Source organism: Stegostoma tigrinum, chromosome 10, assembly GCF_030684315.1.
Source record: "Stegostoma tigrinum isolate sSteTig4 chromosome 10, sSteTig4.hap1, whole genome shotgun sequence".
NCBI lineage: Eukaryota > Metazoa > Chordata > Chondrichthyes > Orectolobiformes > Stegostomatidae > Stegostoma > Stegostoma tigrinum.
Genome location: NC_081363.1, coordinates 51,632,583 through 51,660,095, shown reverse-complemented (window position 1 = coordinate 51,660,095; position 27,513 = coordinate 51,632,583). Strand labels below are relative to the sequence as shown.

General features: G+C 41.2%; 1 protein-coding gene across 1 annotated transcript in view; it reads left to right on the top strand.

Annotated features, from left to right (window-relative positions):
- The window catches only part of ccdc175 (coiled-coil domain containing 175), a 77,311-nt gene that overhangs the window by 10,497 nt on the left and 39,301 nt on the right, over positions 1-27,513 (top strand). Inside the window, exons 3-5 of the mRNA XM_048537131.2 lie at positions 1,290-1,401; positions 14,998-15,133; positions 24,720-24,948. Of these exons, the coding sequence (XP_048393088.2) occupies positions 1,290-1,401; positions 14,998-15,133; positions 24,720-24,948 (477 nt within the window). The remainder of the gene's footprint in view (positions 1-1,289; positions 1,402-14,997; positions 15,134-24,719; positions 24,949-27,513) is intronic.

Sequence of the window (27,513 nt, the reverse complement as noted above, 5' to 3'; positions counted from 1 at the left end):
GTGGATGATACCAAAATTGGTGGCATTGTAGACAGTGCCACTGTTTTTTAAGATTACAACAGGATCTTGATCAAATGGGCCAATGGGCTGAAAAATGGCAGATGGATACATGCCAGGTATTGCACTTTGGTACAGCAAGTTAAGGGTAGGGCTTATACTGTTAATGGTAGGGTCTTGGGTAGTGTTGTAGAACAGAAGAACCTAGGGGTGCAAGTACATGATTCTTTGAAGTTTGAGTCACATATAAACAACATGGTTAAAATAGGGTTTAGCACACATGTCTTCATTGCTCAGTCCTTCGAGTGTTGGATTTGGGAAGTCACGTTGAGGTTTTTCAGGACATTGGTGAGGCCTCTTCTGGAATACTGTGCCCAGTTCTGATTGCCCAGTTATAGGAAGAATATTGTCAAGCTGGATAGCGTTCAGAAGGGATTTACCAAGATGTTGCTGAGTGTGGGAGGTTTGAGTTATAAAGAAAGGCTGGAGAGGCTAGGACTCTTTTTTTTCACTGGAGCATTGGAGGTTGAGAGATGACCGTATTGCAGTTTAAAACATAATGAGATGTTTAGACAGAGTTAATGGTTAGTTGTCATTTCCCTACAATGGTGGATTTCAAGCCTAGGGGGCCCATTTTTAAGGTGAGAGGAGAGAGATTTAAAAAAGATATGAGGCAAATTTTTTACACAGAGGGTAGTTTGCATGTGGAATGAACTTTCTGAGAAAGTGGTGGATGCAGGAACAATTACAACATTTAAAAGACATTTAGATAGATATTTGAATAGAAAGATTTGGAGGGATATGGGCCAGGAGCAGGCAGTTGGGACTAGTTTAGTTTGGGATTATGTTTGGTATGGACTGGTTGGACCAAAGGGTCTGTTTCCATGCTGTATGACACTTTGACTCTATTAGATGATTGATGTTCAGGTATGGCCCTCAGGCTTAGCTGACATTTCATTTTGGAACTGTACTAATCCATCCAGTATCCCGTGACGTGCCTGGCCTCCATTCTCAAATTCCAAATACCTGTGTATAAAAGCTCTGTACCTGAAATGCAGGCTGATAACATCTAAGCTCATACTGATATTGCCTTAAGTGGAGACATGTTTAATACATCTTACTGTGTAGGACACAACATCCAGAACAGAAAACTAACTCTACATGGAAAAGTAGCATGTTTTATTAAAATATGAAACAATGATGCGCACAGTAACTTTAAACTCTACTGGTACAAGCGTTATTCAAATATTAAAAGATATAATTAAATAATGGTGCACAATGACATTTTTTAGGAAGAAGTTAGAAGGAACATTCGTGAAGTACTGGAAGTGGAAACGATTGAAGCCAGTAACCTGCGTCACAAATTGAATAATCTTCCTAATAATCTAAAACAGCAAATGACAGGTAAGGTGATGCGATGCTGCTTTGAAATATTATTTCTGTGACGTTTAACACATCATGAATATTTTAGGAAATAATTTGGTAATAATTCATCAAATTTGCAAATACGAAAGCTACTGATGGACGTGGAGCTGTATTTCAAATTTAATAATAAAACTCATGGTATTAAACTTTAAACAATGCAGATGCTGGAATTCTGACATGTAATGCTGGAAGTTTTAAGCAGATCAGCAGCATATATTGAAAAAGATTCCGCGTTAATGAGCAGAAATATACTGTAGTGATTCTGACATCGGGCCCTTCCTGCAGAGTTAATGTGTCAAGTTCAGGAAAGAGTCACTGGATTTGAAACATTAACTGTGCCTTCTCCCCACAAACACTGCCAGACCTACTGAGTTTCTCTGGCAATTTTTGTTTTGCTTCAGATCGCCAGCATTCACAGTTCTTTGTCTTATTTTAGGTTAAAAAAAATTATATCTAGATCATTTAGACTGACTGGAATGACTTTTGAAAGACATTTCAAGTTTCAATATAATTTGCTAGGGAATAATGAGCCTGCTGGAGAGTGGGGCATTACAGAGGAACTAATTCTTTAATTAACTAACTAATCCTGTCATTTATCTGCAAGAAATGCAAAGGTTGATATTAGATGTAACTTGATTGCATTGGTTTAAGCAAAGTTGCCTTTTCTTTCGCCAAGTGTATTAGTTGTCTGTTAAGAAAGAGTCATTGAGGCATGGAACACAGAATTGGACCCTTTGGTCCAGTCCATAAACATAATCCCAAAATAAACTGGTCCCACCTGCCTGCACTCAGCCCATATCCCTCCAAACATTTCTTATTCATGTATTTATCTAAACATCTTTTAAACATTGTAACCGTACCTGCATTTACCACTTCCTCTGTAAGTTCATTCTACACACGAACCACTTCTATGTTTAAAAAAAAGTATATTTTTTAAACTTTTCTGTTCTCTCCCTAAAAATATGTCCCCTAGTCTTGAAATCCCCCACCCAAGTGAAAAGACATCTTCCACTCACCTTATCTATACTCCTTATGATTTTCTAAACTTCTATAAGGTCACCTTCAATCTCCTATGGTCCAGTGAAAAAAGTTTCATCTATTCCACCCTCTCACTATAACTCAAACTCTCCATTCCCATTAACATCCTGGTAAATCTTTTCCGACCCTCTCCAGCTTAATAGTTTAAACTATGGTAATTCTATTTTGTTTGGTAAATGTCTTAAAATGTGAAGTCTTCTCTTTTGGTCATTTCCATTGGTGGTTGGGAAACTTGCCTCTCTCAAAATGTTATTGATATTTTACAGAGATTTTAACAGATAATTTATTTGATGTAAGGAGTAACAATGCAATGCAAGAGGAAATGGGAATGAGCTGAAAATTCAGTGTCAGTATTGTTAACTGAACTCAGGAGTACCCTCACATAGAGGATGCTATACTGTGAGCAGCAAATACATTAGTAGATTAAATTTAATGAATTCAATTGGAAGGAGTGTTTAGGATCCCAGTTGATGGAAAGGGAGGAGTTAAATGAGCTCGAATTATATCTCTTGTACTTTCTTACGAGAATCCTTGTTTTGGAGAGGTCATATTGGAGTGATAGAAGAGTGGACTAGGATATTGCAGAGAGAATGTTTTCTCTGGAATTCTATAAAGAAATGAGTTGATGCATTTAGAATTGACATCTTACTGGAGATGGTGAATGATGATCCATTGAATGCAATACATGCTGTTTGAAGTACATTCTTGAAAGTATTTCAGTGGAAGATTGTCTTGAAGAAAGGTGCAATGGAGATCAAGAAGTTAGAGAAATGGAGTGTAATTTTTACAGGCAACAGAATTTAACTGTGTTAAAATCGAAAGAACTACGAATGTTGTAAATCAGAAATGAAGAGAAATGCTAGGAAAACTCAGCTGACCTGGCAGCACGTGTGGAGAGAAAGCAGAGTTAACGTTTCGGGTCCAGTGAATATGCTTTCACCCCACAAATGCTGCCAGACCTGTTGAGCTTTCCCAGAAATTTCTATTTTTGTGTGGGTGAGGTACAATTTCTTCACCCAGAGAGAGGTGAACCTATGGAATTTGTTACCATTGAAAGCAGTCAAGACTAAAATATAATACAATGTGGATAAATATAACATTATCCACTTTGGTAGCAAAAGCAGAAAGGCAAATTATTACCTGACTGACTGTAGATTGGGAAAGGTGCAATGAGACCTGGGTGTCCTTGTACATCAGTCGCCGAAAACAAGAATGCAGGAGTAGGAGTCGGGAAAGAAGGAAAATTGTGTGTTGGCCATAATAACAAGAAGATTTGAGTGCAGGAGCTGGGATGTCTTGCTGCACCTCCTACAGGGCCTTGGTGAAACCACGTCTCGCATATTGTGTGCACCTTTGACCTCTTTATCTGTGGAAGGACGCTCTTGTTATGGAGGGGCTGCAATAAAGGTTTACCAGACTGATTCCTGGAATGGTAGGATTGACATGTGAGAAAGAGACTGGATCAGTTAAGACTACATTTACTGGAGTCTAAAATGAAATGGGGGGAGGGGTTCTCATAGAAATATAAAATTCTAATAAGACTGGACAGGGTACACACAGGAAGGATGACCAGGGTTTCCAAAAACATGGGTCACGCTTGAAGAACACAGGGTAGATCACTCAGCACTGAGATGCGGAGAAATTTCTTCTCCCAGACTGTGGACAGCCTGTGGAATTCATTGTCACCAGAAGCAGTGGAGGCCAATATGCCACATTGTCTGTTTTCAAGAAGCAGTTAGATGTAGTTCTCAGGGCTGTACAGATCAAAGGGAATGGGGAAAAGCAGGAACAATGCACTTAGTTGGATGATCAACTACGATCAAATTAAATAGAGCATTAAGCTCATAGACCAGAATGCTCTATTCCTGGTGTTATTTTCTATGTTTCTATAATGTATACAACTTCATCAGTGTAAATATATGTTTACCAATGATTGCTTTACCATTTTGAAAGTTACATTAACACAATGTAGGCTGCCCCTTGTTTCAAGAATGGTGCCTACTCAGTGGATCTTCATATGATTGAACAGGCCAATTCATGACTCTCCAATCTTTGGGGGCATGGGATTCAGAGTTTACTTCCCTTGGTTTCTTTCAGTGGCTGCACTCTACAATTGATGGCTTAAGATCTGAGTGACATTGAGTGCCTGTAAAGGATATTGCTCTGAAACATTTTGATTTTTTGTTTTTGCTGTCCATGATAAGAGCTTTCTAAATTGTCTTATAAATAATATAGCTTTGTTTCTTGTGTTCATTTGTTAAAAGTGACTACCATGAGAACCAAATTCTGAAAATAAAAGATTTATTATTAATCAAATCAGGTTTTGTTCTGAGATCTGACTTGTTCAGTGTCCATTACAGAGAGGTTAGAAACAGGATAACAAAGTGTGAAGCTGGATGAACACAGCAGGCCAAGCAGCATCTCAGGAGCATAAAAGCTGACATTTTGGGCCGAGACCCTTCATCAGAGAGGGGGATGGGGAGAGGGAACTGGAATAAATAGGGACAGAGAGGGAGGTGGACCGAAGATGGAGAGAAAAGAAGATAGGTAGAGACGAGAGTATAGGTGAGGAGGTAAGGAGGGATAGGTCAGTCCAGGGAAGACGGGCAGGTCAAGGAGGCGGGATGAGGTGGTAGGTAGGAAATGGAGGTGTGGCTTGAGGTGGGAGGAAGGGATGGGTGAGAGGAAGAACAGGTTAGGGAAGCAGAGACAGGCTGGGCTGGTTTTGGGATGCAGTGGGGTGAGGGGATGAGCTGGGCTGGTTTTGGGATGCAGTGGTGGAAGGAGAGATTTTGAAGCTTGTGAAGTCCACATTGATACCATTGGGCTGCAGGGTTCCCAGGCGGAATATGAGTTGCTGTTCTTGCAACCTTTGGGTGGCGTCATTGTGGCACTGCAGGAGGCCCATGATGGACAAGTCGTCTGAGGAATGGGAGGGGGAGTTAAAATGGTTCGCGACTGGGAGATGCAGTTGTTTGTTGTGAAGCGAGCGGAGGTGTTCTGCAAAGCGGTCCCCAAGCCTCCGCTTGGTTTCTCCAATGTAGAGGAAGCCACACTGGGTACAATGGATACAATATGCCACGTTGGCAGATGTGCAGGTGAACATCTGCTTAATATGGAAGGTCATCTTGGGGCCTGGGATAGGGGTGAGGGAGGAGGTGTGGGGACAAGTGTAGCACTTCCTCCGGTTGCAGGGGAAGGTGCCAGGTGTGGTGGCATTGGAGGGGAGTGTGGAGCGGACAAGGGAGTCATGAAGAGAGTGGTGTCTCTGGAAGGCAGACAAGGGTGGGGTTGGAAAAATAGCTTGGGTGGTGGGGCCGGATTGTAGATGGCGGAAGTGTCAGAGGATGTTGCGTTGTATCCGGAGGTTGGCGGGGTGGTATGCGAGAACGAGGGGGATCCTCTGGGAGCGGTTGTGGCGGGGGCGGGGTGTGAGAGATGTGTTGCGGGAGACACGGTCAAGGGCGTTCTCCACCACTGTGGGGGGAATGTTGTGGTTCTTGAAGAACGTGGACATCTGGGATGTGCGGGAGTGGAATGCCTCATCCTGGGAGCAGATGCGGCGGAGGCAGAGAATTGGGAATAGGGGATGGAATTTTTGCAGAGGGTGGGTGGGAGGAGGTGTATTCTAGGTAGCTGTGGGAGTCAGTGGGCTTGAAATGGACATCAGTTTCTAGCTGGTTACCTGAGATGGAGACTGAGGTGTCCAGGAAGGTGAGGGATGTGTTGGTTAGAAACATGTTCCTTTTGGCGACTTCTTACACATTCAGCAAATTTGACTATTTCTGTCACTGTCTCTCTCTAAGGTGTACAACAACTGTGTAGTTCAGTAACTTTTCTTTGCGAACTGAACTTTTAAAAAGTCCTGTCTGTATAAACTGTTAAAATAGTTTTTAGCTTTCTTTCCAGCTCTGGAAACCTGGACTGCCTCAAACTGTGCTTTTTTTTCCTGGTATGGCACTGTTCTTAGCTGAATCTCGCTTGTGATCTTGAGTCCATATTTCTGTGTCATTTGTGTTATGAGGTATGTTATGTATGTACAGAGTTTGGATTTTAAGCTGGTGGCTTGTGGGTTTTTATCTGGGTATTAGGGAGTTTAACAATTAACTTGTAAGGTTTTCCGGAGCCATAATTTTAAGCCAGTACATGTCAGAGAGTAGCTGACTGGAAGTCCTTCTTTAGCAATAATGTAAATTTGTGTTGTGACTGTTTCACCATCTCACCAGCATTGAAAGGCATTAGCTTGCTCATAGTTGAAAAGAATCAAGTTTTTTTTATTTATAAAAAAAACATTGTAAAGTTTTAGTTCACAGAACGCCTGGCTGGGGTTAGACATAAACGCAGTTCCTGCTTTAGAAATATTTTGGAATATTTAGGAAATAGGTTACAACAGTACAAGGGATTTGGTTTGAAAATTCTATACCAAAGTATTTGGTTAGAACCTGAAAGGATTATTTGGCTGTGAAAACTTATTCACACAACTGAACTTCTTCAAGAGAAAGGCTATCCAAGCGCCCTGAACAGACAATTGAAGTAAACAATTATGTTAAACCTGTAGACGTGATAGATCTGCTTTTCTGACCTGTTAAGACAGACAAATCACATTCACAGGACAAAAACCAATAACTCATTTACCTCTAAATCTAAATTCCCATACATTCTACAAAATACAAACAAAATATATGCTCCAAGTGACCAGGAAGAAGTGAGACAACTTACTGAAGCACAGAAAAGTGCATGTCAGCACTTAAAATGTTAAATCACTATTTGAGCTTTTGAAAGAATTCATTTTACATGCACAGGACCCAACAATGAAAATGTAGATCCAAACTGCTGCTGAATCTGAGACCCCAAAGTAATATATAATCGAGATCAAACTTAGTTTATATTCAACCTATATTTAAGCTGGAAAACCAGAAGAAACTATTGACAATGATGTTGGAAACACCACTATTGAGCAAGGCACAATTAGCATCAGCAAGCATGACTCCCACAATGACAGGGGCAAAGTGCAAAATATTGTAGTCACAACTATCAACAATGAATGGCAGATTTTCGAGATGGAGGCACAACAACTGATCATCTAAACCATACTGTGAATAATATTTTTAGAGAAGAATGCATGCTGTAAAGTGTTCAATTTTTTTCCCAAAAATGTTAACTGGTGAAGTTTGGTGTAGAAAAGTTAATGTTGCAAAGTTGGGTAGAGTATTTGCGGATTGGGAGACAAGAAGTTAGAATTTGGTGTTTGTAAAATGCTTGGGGGGACACATTGTGTGGTCTATTTAAAAGATGGTGTGTTTTATCTACACTTGGAGACTTAAAAAGAATTTCTGTGAGCAGTAGATTGAAAGTTTGCAAGTACACAGAGCACCCGAATTGAAACATTCATATCAAAAGGCTATAAAGTTAGCAGGCCAAGCAGCGGTTTTTACCAAGGCAGCAAGTTTTTGAATTTGTCCAATCAATTTGAACCAATCCTTTAGATAGCAAAAACCCCAATTAAATTTGAAACTAATGGCTTTGACAACATAGGACCAAACCTATAGTCAGAAATTGATATGTCACCGAGGGTATGAAAGAAAGGGCAGTTGGGCAAAGACTGGAGAGCTAACTACCTTCGGCCAGACTTAACAACCCTCAGCTCTTGACAGAGAATCACTCTCAAAGCCTCCTCTAAGCCTTAGAGAAAGCACCATCTAAAGAACAAAAGTACCCATAGAATAACTAATGAATATTCCTGACAGAAGATTCAACAGAGAAGGCACAGGCCATGCAGGAAGATATGTAACCTGGCTGTAATTTTGAGAGACTAAATTCATTTTTTTATATGAGTGGGACTTGTATTTATTGGAACAGTATTCCATTAGAATTTTGTTTTTATCCAGGAATAGTTAGTAATTGGAAGAGGTTTATTCAATTTGTTAATAGTTTAGTTACTTTGTCGGCTGTTAGAGTTGATAAATAAATTGTTACCTGTTGATTTTAAAGTGAGATCAGAGAATTTTTTTTGTTTAACCACTAGACATTGCAGAAGGGTGGGTTACACCACTTTTAACACTCCTTTTACAGATTATAGGGTGAGGTTCTTTTTGAGTGTTTCAGTTTTAGTTCTCAGAAGAGAGTCAACCTCTGCTTTACAACAGATTGGCGGTTCGTGCCCTTGATTTGAATGGATCTAAATGGATTTGGATGGATCTAAATTGACTGGGATGTTACTGGACGGATTTGAACAGATTTAGTGGTACAAAAGCTCCCAGCAAATTTAGACAACCGTGCAGATTAGTGACCTAGATCTTTAAATACAACTTAAGTGAGAAGCGGAAAATCTGTTTAAATCAAAATTGGGTAACTGGCTCTTAACATTGCTAAAGAGTTTTTGAGGGATGAAGAGGCTCCCCAAATTTGCCAAGAAAGTTCAAAATGACAGAGAAAGGGGGCAGGCTAAAGTTAAAAGTTGGGTTTAACTAGGGATAATAAGAAAGTCGAAATTATGACAGTTAGTAAAGCATTTAGGTTCAGAGAAATAATCAAATGCAATGGAGTTAGAAGAAAATTAATTTGTAAATGAGACAACTGGAGTTAAAAGAGAATGAAAGGAAAGTAAGACCCAATACAGAAGAGAAAGAAAGGGAAAGAAGGATCCTAGCTGAACAGAAAGAAAAAGAGAGAATTGCTCTAGCAGATGAAAAAGAAAGGGAACAAATCGCTCTGGCATAAGAAAACAAAAAAGAGAACTTTAGAAGTTGACAGTTAGACGGGAATGTTGACTTTGCAGGATTGGAGATGAAGGTAGAAGGTGGGCTTAGTGAGGAGAATAGTGATGATGAGCAAGCCAATTGTAGCACAAGGCTTGGTGGGGATATACACAAATACATCAAAATCTTATCAAAATTTGATGAAAAAGGTGTCGAAGCCTTTTTCATTTTCTTTGAGAAATTGGCTAAACAGATGAACTGGCCAGAGACCATGTGGGTAATGTTAATACAGCACTAGTGAGGTGCTTGCAGTACTGTCAGATGAGGCGTCAGGAGAACATATAGTAAAACAGGCTATTTTGAATGCCTACAAATTGGTACCAGAAGCATATAGACAATGGTTCAGAAATGTAAGAAATGAACCAGGTCAGACTTGTATCGAGTTTGAAAGTATTAAACTGCAACTTCGATATATGGATGAAGCATTAGTGATAGAAAGGACATATGAGAGTCTTAGAGATGTTATTCTCCTGGAGGAATTTAAAAACTCAGTTCCAAAAGTAATAAGAACTCACGTTATGGAACAGAAAGTTAAAACAGCGAGAAGAGCCGCAGGGATGGTGGAAGAATACGCATCAGTGCCTAAATCAAAATCTAACATCCGACAGCAATCTCATTCCATGACAGACAGAATGGGAAAGAGGGAGATCCTTCAATGAAAAACAAAATAAAATCACACTGAGAACAATTTACCACATGTGCAAAAAGAGAATGGAAGAAAAGTCTAAGATCTCAGGTGTGTTCACTGCAATAAGGTGGGACACAAAAAAGGTCATGGTGCTGGTGGGTTAAGAAAGGCACTGGGAAAAAGCATGTGGTAAAAGAGGCTAAAACAGTGAATTAACAAAGTGTGAAGCTGGATGAACACAGCAGGCCAAGCAGCATCTCAGGAGCACAAAAGCTGACGTTTTGGGCCAAGACTCTTCCTTCAGTGTGCATTCGTTTTACCACTGCACAGTGGCAGCAATCTGTAATATCTACAACATGCACCGTAGCAAAGCACCAAGTTTCCTCTGACAGCATGTTGCAAACCAGTGACCTGAGCTTTCTAGAAGGATGTTGGGGAGGTGGGGGTGGGGGGGGGGGCGGTGGTCAATCAGGCCTGTGGAATAAGAGATAACAAAGTGTGAAGCTGGATGAACACAGCAGACCAAGCGGCATCTCAGGAGCACAAAAGCTGACGTTTCGAGCCTAGACCCTTCATCATCTCTGATTTTGTGCTCCTGAGATGCTGCTTGGCCTGCTGTGTTCATCCAGCTCCACACTTTGTTATCTTGCATTCTCCAGCATCTGCAGTTCCCATTTATCACAAACCAGTGAGTTAGTTGAGGTAACGAAGAAAATTCCAAAAGGAGCTGCAGAAGAGTGCATAACCTAGCCACGGGCTGGATAGTAAGATAGCAGCCAATCTTTTCAAAGACTTCTCCTGTATGGGTAAGATTTACTCAGGCAGAACAGGGGAGTAGGTAAAGAAGTTAAAATATTGAGAGATTTGGGAGTTAGTCAGTGTCTCATAGTAAGAGATGAAAACGTTTGCACTCCTTCTGTAATATTGCTCCAGAAAGTGATCATCTGTTGAATAAATGGAGAGAGGATTAGTGTTCCCCTGTTTATATTAAGGCTAGAAAGCCCAATCAAGACCTGGGAAGTGATAGTGGGAGTGATGGAAAAATTAGCTATTCAGCTATACGGTTTGATTTTGGAAATAATACAGCTGGACTGCAAGTATGGATCTCGTAACATAATGAAGTTAAGGTTTCAAACAAAAAGAAAAAATGAAGCCATCTTTTTGCAATGATGATTCATTGTTTTCTTCAGAGAGAGGTGTTACAAAGTTAGTACAGCACTAATGGATGAGGAGGTAGTAAGTTAGAATTTGGTGTTTGTGAGATTGTAGGGGAGAAAGCATTGTGTGGTCCTTGTAAAAGATGATGTGCTTTTTCTATGTTTAGAGATTTAAAAAGAATGTCTATGAGCAGCAAATTGAAAGTTTGCAAGTACACAGAGAGCACCAGAATTGAAACATTTGTATCAAAAGGCCATACAGTTAGTGGGCCAGGCAGCAGATTTTACTAAGAAAACATGTCTTTGAATTTAGCCAATCAATTTTAACCAGGCCCTTAGCTACCAAAGACCAATTAAATTTAAAACTGGTTTTGACAACATAGGATGAATCCTATTGCAAGAAATTGATATGTCATCGAGGGTATAAAAGAAGGGACAGTTGGGCAAAGTCTGGAGAGCGAACTATCAAACACCAGAGTTAACAACCCTTGGCTTTCAAGAAAGAATCGCTGGCTCTAAGTCTTAGAGAAAGCACTATCTAAAGAACTAAGGTACCAATGGTGCAACTGGTGAATATTCCTGACTAAAGAAATAAAAGAAGGCACAGAGTATGCGGAAGACATGTAACCTGTCTGCAATTTCGAGAAGCTAAATTCTATTTTTTTTTAATATAAGCAGAACTTATATTTATTTGAACATCATACCATTAGAACCTTATTTTTATTCGGTTATAGTTAGTAGTTAGAAGTGGTTTAATCAGTTTGTTAATAGTTTAGTTAAATGGTTCACTGTTAGAACTATTGTTACCTATTGATTTTAAAGTGAGTATCAGTGAATTATTTTATTTGACCACTAGAAGTTGCTAAAAGGCAAGTTACACACTTTTCTCTCACGTTTTACAGATTATAGGGCAAGGTGCTCCTTTTTGGGTGTTTCTGCTTTAGTTCTCAGAAGGGGGTCACCCTCCACTTTACAACATTAATAATGCTAACATTTATCGTGACAAAGGGCATTACAATTTGAAATAAGCGCAATCTGCCTGTATTGAGCAACTAATTAGCCACGGACCAAATCTATGAATTCCAATGGTCAAAATGGCTGCATTGGAGACAGGACTGCTGACTAGCATCATAGCATGTTAAAATTAAATAAAAAATGTCCAACCTTTCCAATCCTAAAATGTGATTATTTCAAACCTTTGGAAACCTAAAAATAACCAAGTCATGGGAACTCATTGAAACTGAGTCCTAATGCCAGTTTAATCACCTTGCCAAAACTGCACCAACCCCATGTGGCATTTATGTTTGCAGGTTGTTATTGGATATTGGGATGAACTTCTTGAAACTTAAAAAGTACTTAAATGAGTAGTTGGGATAGATGAACTAAAAATCTTTCCCCTGTTTTGGTAGTCTAGAGCTGGGGTCACAAGTTAAAAGTAAGGTCGGTGTCACTTAGGCCTGAGATAAGGACTTCATTACACGATGGATTGTGAATATTTGGAAATCTCTATCACAGAGGGCTGTGGAAGGTTTTTTTGTGTATGTTGAGATTTCTAATTACAAATGATATACAAGGTTATGGGTATGATGTATAAAAGAGATTGAAATGTTCGATCAGCTGCAATCTTTTTGATAGAATTATAAGCCAGTTTGACTGAGTGGCCTAATCCTGTTCTTCTGTTGTGGAAACTATCAAGTTTAATCTCTCTCTTGTCTATAGCAGAGATCCTGACAGGGATTCTCTTGAATCATGTTCTTCCAATGGCTGAAGAACTCTTGCCAGAGGCTAAATTTGGCTTTTGACCTTCCAGATTAACCTCTGGCATGGCCTTCATTGCCAGGCAAATCCAAAACAAATATCAAGAGTAATATCAGAAAACTTCTAATAAAAGCAAAATATTGTAGGTGCTGAAATCTAAAATAAAACTAGAAAATGCCAAAGAAACTGTGGATCTTGCAAGATTTGTAGAGATAGAAAGAGGGAGAGATACAGAGCCAAGTCCGGTGACTTTTCTTTAGCACCAGAAACTCTTCATTGCATTCGTCAACCTGAAATAACTGCACAGAGGCCGATATCCCGTCACCATGTCACCCCGTATTTACACAAGCAAGGTCCTTGACACTGATCCAACTTCTATGAGCCAGCTGAGTGAACAGAACCTCTGAGACTCCTGTCTATATCTGTCAGTCAAAGCTCCCTGATTGGACCAAATTAACAGCCCCAATTAGGGAACTTATATTCTGAGGTCCAGCTGGCTGACCTTGTAGCAATCACTATACAACCTGATCAATGCACGTAACTCAGCAAATTGCAAGACCCGGCGAGTATTGATTCAAATGACTGGATGCCCAAGAAATGTCAGCACAGTCGTGCAACTCTTTTGACTGGTAAATCTGAAGCAGATCTCTTCAAAATCCTGACTGAGGTTGAGCAAGGCTAAATGATAGTCTCCATTTCAGTTACCACCTTCCTGATGGTGGCTATTCACCTCACATTAGGTCATACCAGAATTGCAAAAAGTTTTGTTTCAAGCTTGACCAGGTTAATGTCTTTTCAGACCAGGAGAAAACCAATAACCAAATTAACATCAATTTGGATTATTTCTATAATGTAATTATCTAATATAATTGCCATCGTGTTGAACTACTGGGAGTATCTTCAAAGAATAGATCAGATGTGAAAGGAATCCTTGTCTAGCATATTTGACATCTATATGTTCAGAGATTGCTGAAGTTGGAATAAACAAAAATATTTTGACCATTTGATCAGTTTTGGATGTCAGCCACGCAACAACAGGCTTCATGCAACAGACAGAAATACTGTTGCTTCTAAAAACAGATGTATCAGGAGGACTTGAAGTTTGTAGAACAGCGTAAGAAGTATGCACTTGATAATTCCTGTGGATTCGCCTAAAGCAGTTTTGTTCTTAGGAATATTATTATCTGATGTTTCTTTCAGTTATGGATATCCTTAAACTTCTTAAAACTACATTTACTTTCTTTATGAACATTGAGATCAGAAGGAACTTTGAGTTTTCTCTGATGTTCTCAGTGTGAAATATCTCAGTAAAATCAGGATATATTTGTTAATTGTGTAACGTGCTTAAATCCATAACTTTCTGGTCAAAAGAGATGGTTGTCAACCATCAGCAGTTTTATTTAAAATGAGTTGTAATAGCATATCAGACAAAATTCCAAATGGTAAACTATATTAACTTCATTAATGCGATGTCCAATTCAAGTTTTACTTAGAGATAATGGGAACGGCAGATGCTGGAGAATCCGAGATAACAAGGTGTCGAGCTGGATGAACACAGCAAGTCAAGCAGCATCTTAGGAGCTAGACCCTTCATGCCCGAAACGTCAACTTTTCTGCTCCTAAGATGCTGCTTGGCCTGCTGTGTTCATCCAGCTTCACATTTTGTTATCTCAGGTGTTACTTACTCGTAACTCCCTTACACACGTGTGATCTTGCTGGTAAATATATATTGAAATAAAGTTCTTGTTATGAGCATCATCAGAACTAGGTCAAAGGAAATTCTTCAGAGATAATGGGAACTGCAGATGCTGGAGAATCCAAGATCATAAAGTGTGAAGCTGGATGAACACAGGAGGCCAAGCAGCATCTCAGGAGCACAAAAGCCGACGCTTCGGGCCTAGACCCTTCATCAGAGCCGTCTGATGAAGGGTCTAGGCTCAAAACATCAGCTTTTGTGCTCCTGAGATGCTGCTTGGCCTGCTGTGATCATCCAGCTTCACACTTTATTATCAAAGGTAATTCTTAACCATTTTCTGCAGTACTTAGGGATTCCAGAGCCACGTTAACTTCATCCAAAGGAAATTTTTTAAAAGATATCCTCAATGTTCAAGCAGTTTTTTTTTGCTAATTTTTTTCGAGGAGCTTAAAAAAGGAAGCTTTCAAATACAGAACTGCCTCAAGTTTCACTCAGATTATTCTCTCTCTTAAAGGCTAAAACTGTTTGCTTTTTGTTTAGCTGCAATTCTGGCTGCCCGCCAATCAAAAGCAACACGTGTGAAAGAATTGCAGACCAAAATTGAGAGTTTGACACAACAAATTGAATCATTGGAAAAGGAATACAATAGGCTGGAAAAAGAAAATGCCTCTCTGTGGTAAGCATATATTCATGATATGTCTCTCAGAGCCATGCATTATGCAGCATTGAACAACATATTCATCAGCATCTTGGTGGTTCAAGTATTTTTTTTCCTCAATGTCTCAGTAGGTGGCCATGAAACTGCCATCAATTGTCATAAAATCCCATCTAACTCACTAATGTCCTTTAGTGTAGGAAATCTGCATTGATGGGTGTAAAGAAAAGCAAGTAATAGGTGCTTCCATAATGCACAGCTTTTAAATTAGAACATATCATGAAGAGAAGGATTGAATGTGAGCATAACAGCAGCCTCTGTCAAAGCTGCTCCAGCAGTAATGAACAGTCTTTTCTCCATGGATTAAGGATGCACATTGTATGTCTCCTGTTGGTTAAATGCTGTTGCTTCTAGTTTTATCCTGTAGGAGAGTGATGGAAGTATGTCAGTGAATATTTGGGTGATTTGCCTGTCATAGAATGAATAGCAATAATTATGTGCATGCTGTGAGATGTGAATGTAAATCTTGCAACAATGCTTGCATTTGAATGTAAAGTGAAGCTATGAATAGAGGTATGGTTATTATTGTGAGAGGTTGTTGTTGTTTGAGTGAAGTGGCATAGTAAATTAAGCAAAAGCAATAGCCAATGGTTCAGTGGTTTTAATTTTCGCAGTTGGAGACAGTTTCACCGATAGTCATCAGTTGTTTGAGGTCAATAAATCTGTGCTGCTGCATCCAGGTCTTCTGCCTAGTTATTCTACGTGGTTTGACTGCAACAGCTGTCTGTTTGCTTAGATATGATCTGGAGAAACCTCCTAGCTCACTATGGACAAAAGACGTCTCTTTCACTGCTGTAATCAAAGCCCCAGTACTGCAGCTAGGAGCTTGTGCTCCATTCTGCTGTGCCATTAGCTAGACATCTTGATGCCCTGAATAAATCCTCCAGCCAATTACTGAAATCCCAGAATGAACACCCCTGCCTTAAGAGAGACACTGTGTTGTGAATGGTGCTAAGCACTGCAATTTTAAGCAAACCAGTGGAATGAGTCATCAACAATGTTATCAAATAGCAGATAACCAATGATAGCTTGTTTGCTGAAGCTCATTTAGAGTTCTGTCAGAGCTGAAAGCCCCTGAATTACAACATTTTATTTAAAAAACGTGGAAAAACAGTTGAACTCGAGGTGAGGAGAGAGTAACGGTCCTTCAAATCAAGGCAGCATTTTAGTATAACATCAAGAAACCCTAACAAAATTAAAGCCACAATGAAACCTCTTCATTAGTGAAAGTTATATCTAGCACAAATGAAAATGGCTGTGGTTGTTCGAGGTCAGTCATCACAGTCCCAAGACATTGCTGCAAGAGTTCCTCAGAGTATTGTCCTGGGCCTAAATATCTTCAACTGTTTCATAGTGATCTTCATTCCAAAATCAAGTCAGAGGTGGGGATGTGATTACTGATGATTAGACAATATTTAACACCAGCCATGACTTTTCAAATAGTTAAGCAGTCCAGGTCCAAGTCCAAATTCAGCTGGACCTGGCCAAGTGACATTCGTAGTGCACAATTGACAGGCGATAAACATCTCTGAGAACAGTGAATCCGCCAATCTTCCCTTTACATTCAATGACATTACCATCGCTGAATCTCCCACTGTCTCCTATTCGTTATCCTGATGACCGGAAACTGAAATGGGCCAGCTAGTAAAGTACAATGGCTACAAGAACATTTCAGGAACTAGGAAATCTGCAGCAAGTAACTCACCACCTAATTTTCCAAAGTCTGTCCACTGTCTGCAAGGCACAGGAGTGTGTTGTACACTTGCTTGGATAATTGCAGCTCCCATAAACTACTCAAGAAGCTTGACTCCATCTAGGACAAAGGAAACTACTTGGTTGGCACCCCATTCACCACCTCAGACATTTATTCCCTTCACCACTGATGCACAGTTGCAGCAGTGTGTACCATCTACAAGATGCACTGCAGCATCTACGCAAGACTGCTTTAACAACACCTTCCAAACCTGCAATCTCTGCTGCCTAGAAAGATGAAGGCAATGGATACATGAGAATACTGCTCATTACATGTTTTCCCTTGAAGATACGTTTGGAACTTTATTGCCTTTCCTTCATAGCCTCTCAGTTAACATTCTAAACCGATGTAATATTGAACATCTGAATTAGAATGAGAATCAGGCCATTTCGCCCTTTGAGTCTGCTCAACCATTTGGGCAGCACGGTGGCACAGTGGTTAGCCCTGCTGCCTCACAGCGCCAGGGACCTGGGTTCGATTCTACCCTCAGGGACTGTCTGTGCGGAGTTTGCACATTCTCCCCTTGTCTGCATGGGTTTCCTCTCCCAGTCCAAAGATGTGCCGGTTAGGTGTATTGGCCATGCCAAATCGCCCACAGTGTTCAGGGAAGTGTAGATTAGGCGGGTTATAGGGGAACGGGTCTGGGTGGAATGCTCTAAGAATCGGTGTCGGCTTGTTGGGCCAAAGGGCCTGTTTGCACACTTGTCAGGATTCAAAGACATTTGGTAAGATCATGTTTGACTTGATTGTGGCTTTTGTTTTCTTGTCTATTCCCCACATCCTTTAGCTCTCTTGTCATTTAAAAATCTAGTAGGAAACTCTCTCCTGAACAACAATGGGTAAAAGCTAGCTCATCGTCACCTTCTCTGATTAGAGATGGGCAATAAATTCTGATCTAACCAGCTATGCCCACATCCAATGGAAAAAAAGACTTTTCTTTTGAAGCTCCCACATACAATATGTATGTATAAAAACACCTGGGATTTTCCTTAATGCTATTTACCAATTATTAGCCTCTATTAGTCGTCATAATTCCATTTTCATGTTCTTTCATGCTTGCTTTAGATTCCTCAAGGGCTTGGTCTGTTTTCAGTTTCCTAAACCTTATGTATGCTTCCTTTATTTTCTTTCTAAGCTCACAATTTCTCTTCTCTTCTCTTCTCTTCTCTTAGCCATCGGTTCCCAATGTTGCCATCCTTGTTCTTCGCTTTCACAGAAGCATGCTGGCCCTGAACTCTGATCAACTGGCCTTTAAAAGATTCCCACATGACAGCTGTGCATTTACCCTCAATCTGCATTCCCCATTATATTGTGATAGTTAGCCTTCCATCCCATTTTACCTGAGGTCTACTCCTACCCAAATCCATAAGTAACTCAAAGCTTACAGAATTATGGTGACTGTTCCCAAAATGCCCCCCCCCCACTGAAACTTCGATCACCTGGCTAGGATCATTCCCAAATACCAGGTCTAATATGGTCCCTTACCAAGTTGGACAACTTACATATTGCTTCAAGAAACCATTGTGAATGCAGCCAGCATGTGATCACACCATCTTTTTGCTTGACCCTTGAGTGTGAACACATCTCGAAAACTCCAGTCAATGACACTTTCCGCTTCCTGCATGCCCATAAATGTGTCCAACTGCCCCTCCACATGGTCTCAAAGGAGCTGCCATTGGATACACTTTCTGCAGAGATGTATGGTCAGGGATGTTCAAACTGTCTCCGATTTCTCATATTCCACAGGGAAAGCACACTAACCTCAAGTAACCATTTTTAATTAAAAGTAAATTTTCATTCAAATTAATTTATGGCTAATTAGATGGTTCCCAGTGTTAGATTTTCACTTTTACAAATATTAAATATGCTATATTCTGTAAACAGTTTAGGTGCTACTCTAAATCCCCAGTGCAGTACTACCATACTAGACTAAATCCCAATACTCTAAACCCTTACAAGTATGAAAAAATGAATGGAAATTGAAGCCAAATATAAAAGAAAATCACCTGACCACTACTAACCAATCAGGAGTGAAAACAAAAACTGCTGGCGTGAAGTGTGGAGTGGCAGCATTTATGCAATAGTGGAAGGAGAAACACTTGCCCCTTCACTACGACCCTGCTCACCATCCAAGAGTCTAAACAGTCTTTCCTGGTGAAACAGCATTTTACCTGTACCACCTCCAATCTATTGCATTTGTTACACCCAATGTGGCCTACTCCACGTTGGAGACACCAAACGTGACTGGTTTGTGGAACACCTCTGGTCTATGTACAAGCATGACCCTGACCTTCGGTAGCCAGTCATTTTAACACAGCATCCAGCTCTCATGTCAACTTGTCTGTCCTTGGCATTCTGCAATGCTGCAGCAAATCACAGCAAGCTCTGGAGGAGCAACACCTCATCTTCAAACTAGGCATTTCATGACCTTTCATCTCAATATATTGAGTTCAACACCTTCAGAATGTAAACTTATTCTTTCAACTTTGCTTGTTATCTTCTCTGTCACCATGTCCTTTCTCCCCTCCAGTGGGACACTATTCTTTCCAGTCTGGCAGTTCGACATACCATTGTTCTGCCATTCTCACATTCTGATCACTTATTCTGAGCTATCAACATCCTCTCTTCCCCCAGCACTCCAACAACCACCACCTTCCCTCCCCTCCCCCCCCCCCACCCCGCAATATTACACAAATGCTGCCTCCTCCACACTTCACGTTAGCTCTGACGAAGAGTCATCTCGACTTGAAATGTTAGCTTGCTCTCTCTCCATGGATGCTGTCTGTCCCGCTGTAATTTCCAGCATTTTTGCAGTAATTTGCTCTTACCAATCAGGGCCCTGTCTGTCCATAACATTCATTTTAAACTTGTGATGTCACAAAGTGCAGCTCCCACAATAATCCCCCAGATTCTGCATTCACACCCACAATAAAACCTGTGTTGTACCCTGACTTGATATTGTACAGACATTAATATTTGGTAATACTAATGAAAAATCACACGGAAATTCGGAACAAAGTAATCGATTCTGAAAGCTCATTATCATGGGCTAATTATGATGTGTTTGTTTGATGGGGGAGTGGAGGAATCTTAACGTGGAACACCATGACCACAGTAAAAAAAGCTTTGGATGTTGAAATTCAGTACGAGTGGCCCCTAAGATGTCACCCAAGATTTTAGGTGTGGCATTCAGGCCTCTGGTCCAAGCAGTGGTGAGGAAGATGATCACATTCTTTTAAGGATGAGAGGAGGTTGATAAAAATGGCGATGCCAGGAAGCATTTTGTCACCACTTGCAAAAGGGGACATCCATGCCATGGGATTAAATCCCAGAACATGCTGGTAAAAGTTCCATTACCTAAACAAGGTAAGGTCATCAAGTTAAGAATCTTGCTTGCACTTCAGTGACTGTCTCTTCTTATCTACAGCTCCACTGCTCTCATATTCTGTGCCCTCAGTTCCCCTCACTTTCCTGTTATCATACTCCCATTCCCTGTACTTTTCCAATCTTAGCCCTATTGCAATCTTCACTTCTCTAAATCAGATGCTCTGTTTACAAGACTGTCAGTTTCACTCCTTTCTTGCTGGAGAAGGACATGTAGAAAATGAGGCAGGAGGTATTGACAAGGGGAGATTGGATCGCCTGTATGCCCTCAAGAAAATGGATAGGGGTTAGAACATAGAACATAGAACAGTACAGCACAGAACAGGTCCTTCAGCCCACGATGTTGTGCCGACCATTGATCCTCATGTATGCAACCTCAAGTTTCTGTGACCATATGCATGTCCAGCAGTCTCTTAAATGTCCCCAATGACCTTGCTTCCACAACTGCTGCTGGCAACGCATTCCATGCTCTCACAACTCTCTGTGTAAAGAACCCGCCTCTGACATCCCCTCTATACTTTCCACCAACCAGCTTAAAACTATGACCCCTCGTGTTAGCCATTTCTGCCCTGGGAAATAGTCTCTGGCTATCAACTCTATCTATGCCTCTCATTATCTTGTATACCTCAATTAGGCCCCCTCTCCTCCTCCTTTTCTCCAATGAAAAAAGTCCGAGCTCAGTCAACCTCTCTTCATAAGATAAGCCCTCCAGTCCAGGCAGCATCCTGGTAAACCTCCTCTGAACCCTCTCCAAAGCATCCACATCTTTCCTATAATAGAGCGACCAGAACTGGACGCAGTATTCCAAGTGCGGTCTAACCAAAGTTTTATAGAGCTGCAACAAGATCTCACGACTCTTAAACTCAATCCCCCTGTTAATGAAAGCCAAAACACCATATGCTTTCTTAACAACCCTGTCTACTTGGGTGGCCATTTTAAGGGATCTATGTATCTACACACCAAGATCCCTCTGTTCCTCCATACTGCCAAGAATCCTATCCTTAATCCTGTACTCAGCTTTCAAATTCGACCTTCCAAAATGCATCACCTCGCATTTATCCAGGTTGAACTCCATCTGCCACCTCTCAGCCCATCTCTGCATCCTGCCAATGTCCCGCTGCAGCCTACAACAGCCCTCTATATTGTCAACGACACCTCCAACCTGTGTGTCGTCTGCAAACTTGCTGACCCATCCTTCAATCCCCTCATCCAAGTCATTAATAAAAATTAAAAACAGTAGAGGCCCAAGGACAGAGCCCTGTGGAACATCACTCACCACTGACTTCCAGGCAGAATATTTTCCTTCTACTGCCACTCGCTGTCTTCTGTTGGCCAGCCAATTCTGTATCCAGACAGCTAAGTTCCCCTGTATCCCATTCCTCCTGACCTTCTGAATGAGCCTACCATGGGGAACCTTATCAAATGCCTTACTGAAGTCCATATACACCACATCCACAGCTCGACCCTCATCAACTTTTCTAGTCACATCCTCAAAGAACTCGATAAGGTTTGTGAGGTATGACCTGCCCCCCTCAAAGCAGTGTTGACTGCATTTGATCAAACCATGCTCTTCCAGATGGTCATAAATCCTATCCCTCAGAATCCTTTCTAACACCTTGCAGACGACAGACGTGAGACTTACTGGTCTGTAATTGCCGGGGATTTCCCTATTTCCATTCTTGAAGAGAGGAATTACATTTGCCTCTCTCCAGTCCTCAGGTATGACTCCAGTGGAGAGCGAGGATACAAAGATCCTCGCAAGTGGCGAAGCAATTGCATTTCTTATTTCCCAAAGCAGCCAAGGACAAATCTGGTCCGGGCCTGGCGACTTGTCAATCTTAATGTTTGACAAAATTCTCAGCACATCAGCTTCCTCTATCTCTATCCATTCCAGCATGCACACCTGCTCTTCAAAGGTTGATTCATAGCCATGGCAATTCACAATATGGACCATATATTACACAGAAATTTTAATATTTTGTTCTCTCTTTCCCCCTGTTTCTTCTCAGCTGACATAATGTGCTTAGCAAACTGTAGCTGTGTCAAGCACCAGCTTAAGAAATCAGAACCACTTATACTTTTAAAGGGTAGGGGAAAGGAGGGGTCCAAGTGGTGAATCACTTGGCCAAATTGTGAAGGAACTTAGACAGGGGAGCTTAAAAAAAAAGTGGGCCAGCTCAGGATGCAGCAAGTAACTCTGCAGAAAAGAATTCAGTGTAGAATTCAAGGTCCCACACTACCATGGAAAGTTGCTGAACACACAGAAGTAAATCTGAGGTAACGAGGTAACAAGGTGTAGAGCTAGATGAACACAGCAGGCCAAGCAGCATCAGAGGAGCAGGAAAGCTGATGTTTTGGGCCTAGACCCTTCTCCATAGGCCCGAAACATCAGCTTTCCTAATCCTGTGATGCTCCATGGCCTACTGTGTTCATCCAGCTCTGCACCTTGTTATCTCAGATTCTCCAGCATCTGCAGTTCCTACTGTCTCTAAATCTGAGGTACATTGGATTTCTTGCCGCAGTATGCTGATGGCTCAGCATGAAAAGGTTCAGCTCCAGATTTTGCTGCCATATCACACAGTGCATAGAGACTGTTCAATCCAACAAGAAGCAACTTGTCATCTCTATGAACATGACATTGACAATGAGGCAATCTCTGATGACAACTTGGGTAGCTAATACGGCAGCTCCTACTAGTAACATGGAGGCTCGAAGTGTGTCTTCTTTGGTCTGAATTCCAATGTTTGCTAAGGTTTCCATGACATCATATCACATCACTGCGGCATTCTCCTTTGGAACAGCACAGTGGAAATGCTGAGAATCTTAAAGGCGACCTTGGCTTCAGGGTGACCGACCTGTTGTTCTCATCCAGGATGAAATATGTGCACTTCTTTGCAACCTCTGCTGCTCAGGCCTTGCTCTGTGCAACAAAATCCAGTGTGCCAAACTGCCCAGAGCCATATTAACAATCTGTCCTTGGTGCCCAGAGGTACTGGAGATTGCCAGCACTGGTTGGCAATCATCAAAATAATAGCTATCGGGGATACATCATGTAGGAATGCATTTACAGAATCACGTACATGATATGGACATTAGGAATTTTTTAAAAACCCTGTTGAATATTACTTCCTCTTGAAATTAAGTTACTTGACTAACTTATTTCCTTTTTTCGATATAATTTAGGTGTTAATGGTTGTAGACAAGGCAGGGCTGAAGGAAGGCAATAAAATTACATTAAAGATAGAAATAATTGATAAATACAGTATATTTGGTATAGCAGTGATGGAAAATATGGTTTAGGTGAAGAGCATTCAAGTCGCTTTCAGCTGTATTGGTTTGGGGTACTGGTGATTTACACAATTTTAGCTGTTCGTGGTTCGCATAGTGGTTAGCACTGAATGCCTCACAACATCAGTGACCTGGGTTCAACTCCTGCCTTGAGTGGGTGACTGACTGTGTGGGGTTTACACATTCTCCCCATATCTGCGAGGGCTTCTGCTGGGTGCTGTGGTCTCCTCCCACAGTCCAAAGATCTGCAGGTTAAGTGGATCAGCCATATTAAATTGCCTCGTAGTGTCCAGGGATGTGCAGATGAGGTAGGTTAGCTGCATAAATGTTGGGGTGGGAGGATAGGGTCTGGATGGGATGCTGTTCAGAGGGTTGGTGTGGATGCAATGGACTGAATGACCTCTATCTGCATTTAGGGATTCTGAAATTCTTCTGTACAGTCCTCTTGCAGCAGGTGGAGAATTGATTTGGGGCTGATGAGCAAAGGGAGTGACCAGTGGGGGAGAGAGGGTTGTTTCATGGTGGTAGGGTGCCAAGCTAATAGATGAACTGAAAGTGGAAGAAATTGGGTGAAATTGGAAGAAAAAAAGGGGTGAAGGGAGGTTGGTGGATAGGACTAAGGCAGAGGTAGGGATCAAGCTATTGGGTCCTAGGAAGAATTTGGGATTTGAATTTTGTTGAGTTGGTGGGTTCAAATCAGTAGGGCTGGAGGCAATTGAGTGGTCCTGACGTAGAAGGAATCAGGGAGAGGTATAGTTGAAGATATGAGGCAATTTGGGATAAGTTGTGGGGGACAACCTAATAATTATCCAGCAGTTAAACTAAGTTTTTAATTCTTTAATTTATTCTGGCTAACCACTAATGGAATCCAAACACTCCTGAATTCTGTGATGTTAGGGAGATGTTTAGAAGGTTGAGATGCAGGGGGATTGCACTTTAAAACCTCCAATAGCCAATTCCCAAGGAGCCACAGTGATTGGGAATCAAAGGACCCCGATAGACAACTCTAGTCTGCTCTGCTCCATTGACTATGTGGCCATCAGAATACCAAATTTTTTTTCTATGCCATTGACTACATTAGGATTAACCACTTTTTTTCATCTTTCATTGCTATTTTCTCAGTCCTGTACGACAAAAGGAAGGAGCACAACATGCCAATGTTGTTGACTTATTGAATGATGTGATGGACAAGCGCACCAGTGGCCAAATTACATTGAATGAAACATATGACAATATACGAGATATTCAACAGAAAGTTATTTTTACAAAGAAAGATATCACAAGTTTGAAATATGCGCTAGATGAGAAACGGAGAAAATTTGAAGCAGACAAAGAATTTTTGGCTGCACAGGTAATTTCTTATCATAGTTTAAAGAAAAATGAAAATCAACAAAAATGTATTGAACCAGAAATTTAAATGCAGAAATTAATTGATTTTAATTCAATAAGTTTCTCTGGACATTTTATGTATCAGCCACCTCTAATTTTCCTTGTGTTTGTACCCCCCATCTATATGCAAATCTAAAAGATTATATGAGTTTAATGCACACACTTAGAAACTCCATTTACTATACGTAGATTCCTGCTATGCCGTGTCTATTAACAGTTGTTGGAAATTAGCCTGGCATTCAAAATGAACCTATCTGCCAAATTATTATAAGCATGTTGAACAAATGTCCAAATATCTGGATTTCCGAATGACCTCATCGTGGCTACTTGGCTGAGCTACAAGATTGCGAATGGATTTGATTCAAAAGGAGTATGTTTGCACATTTGCAAAAAGAAGAGCTAGCTTTATTTGATTGACAGATTTACTTGATTAAGACTGAGAGAGGTAAGGGAGGAACTTGCTGGGGCCTTGAGGAAATTCTTTGTATCCTCACTGGCTGCAGGGGAGGTCCCTGAGGATTGGAGAATAGCCAAGTTGTTCCTTTGTTTAAGAAGGGTGGCAAGGATAATCCAGCTAATTACAGGCTGGTGAGCCTTACGTCAGTGGTAGGGAAATTATTGGAGAGGATTCTTCGAGACAGGATTTACTCCCATTTGGAAATCAGTAGGCGTATTAGCGAGAGGCAACATGGTTTTGTGAAGAGGAGGTCGTGTCTCACTAACATGGTTGAGTTTTTTTCAGTAAGTGACAAAGATGATCAATGAGGGTAGGGCAGCGGATGTTGTCTACATCTTCAGTAAGGCCTTTGAAGAGGTCCCTCATGGCAGCCTGATACAGAAGGTAAAGTTGCACAGAGTCAGAAGTGAGCTCACAAGATAGATTAAAAAAACAACAGGCTGGGTCATAGACGACAGGGAGTAGCAGTGGAAGGTTGTATTTCTAAATGTGGGGCTGTGACTAGTGGCATTCCTCAGGGATCAGTGATGGGACCTTTGCTGTTGGTCGTGTATACAAATGATTTGGAGGAAAATGTAACTGGTCTGATTAGTAAGTTTGCTGGTGACACAAAGGCTGGTGGAACTGCGGGCGGCGATGAGGACCGTCAAAGGATACAGCTGGATATAGATCGGTTGGTGACTTGGGCAGTGAGATGGCAAATGGAGTTTAATCCAGAAAAGTGTGAGGTAATGCATTTTGGAAGGTCTAATCCAGATGGAAAATAAACAGTAAATAGCAGAACCCTTAAGAGTACTGATTGGCAGAGGGATCTGGGTGTACAGGTACACAGGTCACTGAAAGTGGCAACACAGGTGGAGAAGGTCATCAACAAGGCAAATGGCATGCTTGCCTTCATTGGCCGGGGCATTTAAAAGTTGACAGGTAATGTTGCATCTTTATAGAATCTTAGTTAGGCCGCATTTGGAATATCGTGTTCAATTCTGGTCGCCACACTACGAGAAGAATGTACCTTTGGAGAGAGTACGGAAAAGATTTACCAGGATGTCGCTTGCTAAGGAGGGTATTAGCTACAAGGAGAGGTTGGAGAAACTTGGGTTGTTCTCAGTGGAACAATGGAGGTTGAGGGGCAACCTGATTTAGGTCTACAAGATTATGAAGGGCATGGTCAGACTAGACAAAAGCTTTTTCTCAGGGTGGAAGACTCAGTTACTAGGGGCCATAGGTTTAGGGTGTGAGTGGCCAGGTTTAAAAGTGATGTATGAAGCAAGTTTTTTTTTACACAGAGGGTGATGGGTGCCTGGAACTCACTGCCAGGGGAGGTAGTGGAAGATGATACTATAGTGACATTTAAAGGGCATCTTGACAGATACACAAATAGGATGTAAACAGAGGGGATACGGTCCCCAGAAGGGCAGGGGGTTTTGGTTGTAATGGGCAGCATGTCAGTGCAGGCTTGGAGGGCCAAATGACCTGTTCCTGTGCTGTAATTTTCTTCGTTTCTTTGACAGATGGACACAGAAAACAGCAGCAAGAATTAGGCCATTCTGCCCCTCGATTCCGGTCCACGTTTCATTATGGCCATGACTGATCATCCAATGCAATGGCCCGTTCCCACATTTTGCCATGTCCTTTGATCCCTTTAGCCCAAGTGCTAAATCTAACTCCTCCTTGAATTGATATAATGTTTTGGTCTTGACCACTTTCTGTGATGGCAAATTGCACAGGCTCAACACTTTCAGGGTAAGGAAATTTCTCCTCATGTCAGTACCTGCCCCCACCATCAGGAACATCCTTCCTGCAACTATCCTGCCCAATCCTGTTAAAATTTTAAATGTTTGTATAAGATCTTCCAACCCCTCACCCCCACCCCGTACCATTCTCCAGAACTCCAGTTAATACGTTCCCGTAGTCTCAGGAATCAGTCTGATTAATCTTCACTGGACTTCTCCTTCAGCAAGAAAATCCTTATTCAGTCAAGGAAACGAGAACAGCACACAATATTCCATATTTTATCACCAAGGCCCTGTATAATTGCAGCAAGACATCCCTGCTCCTGCATTAAAATCC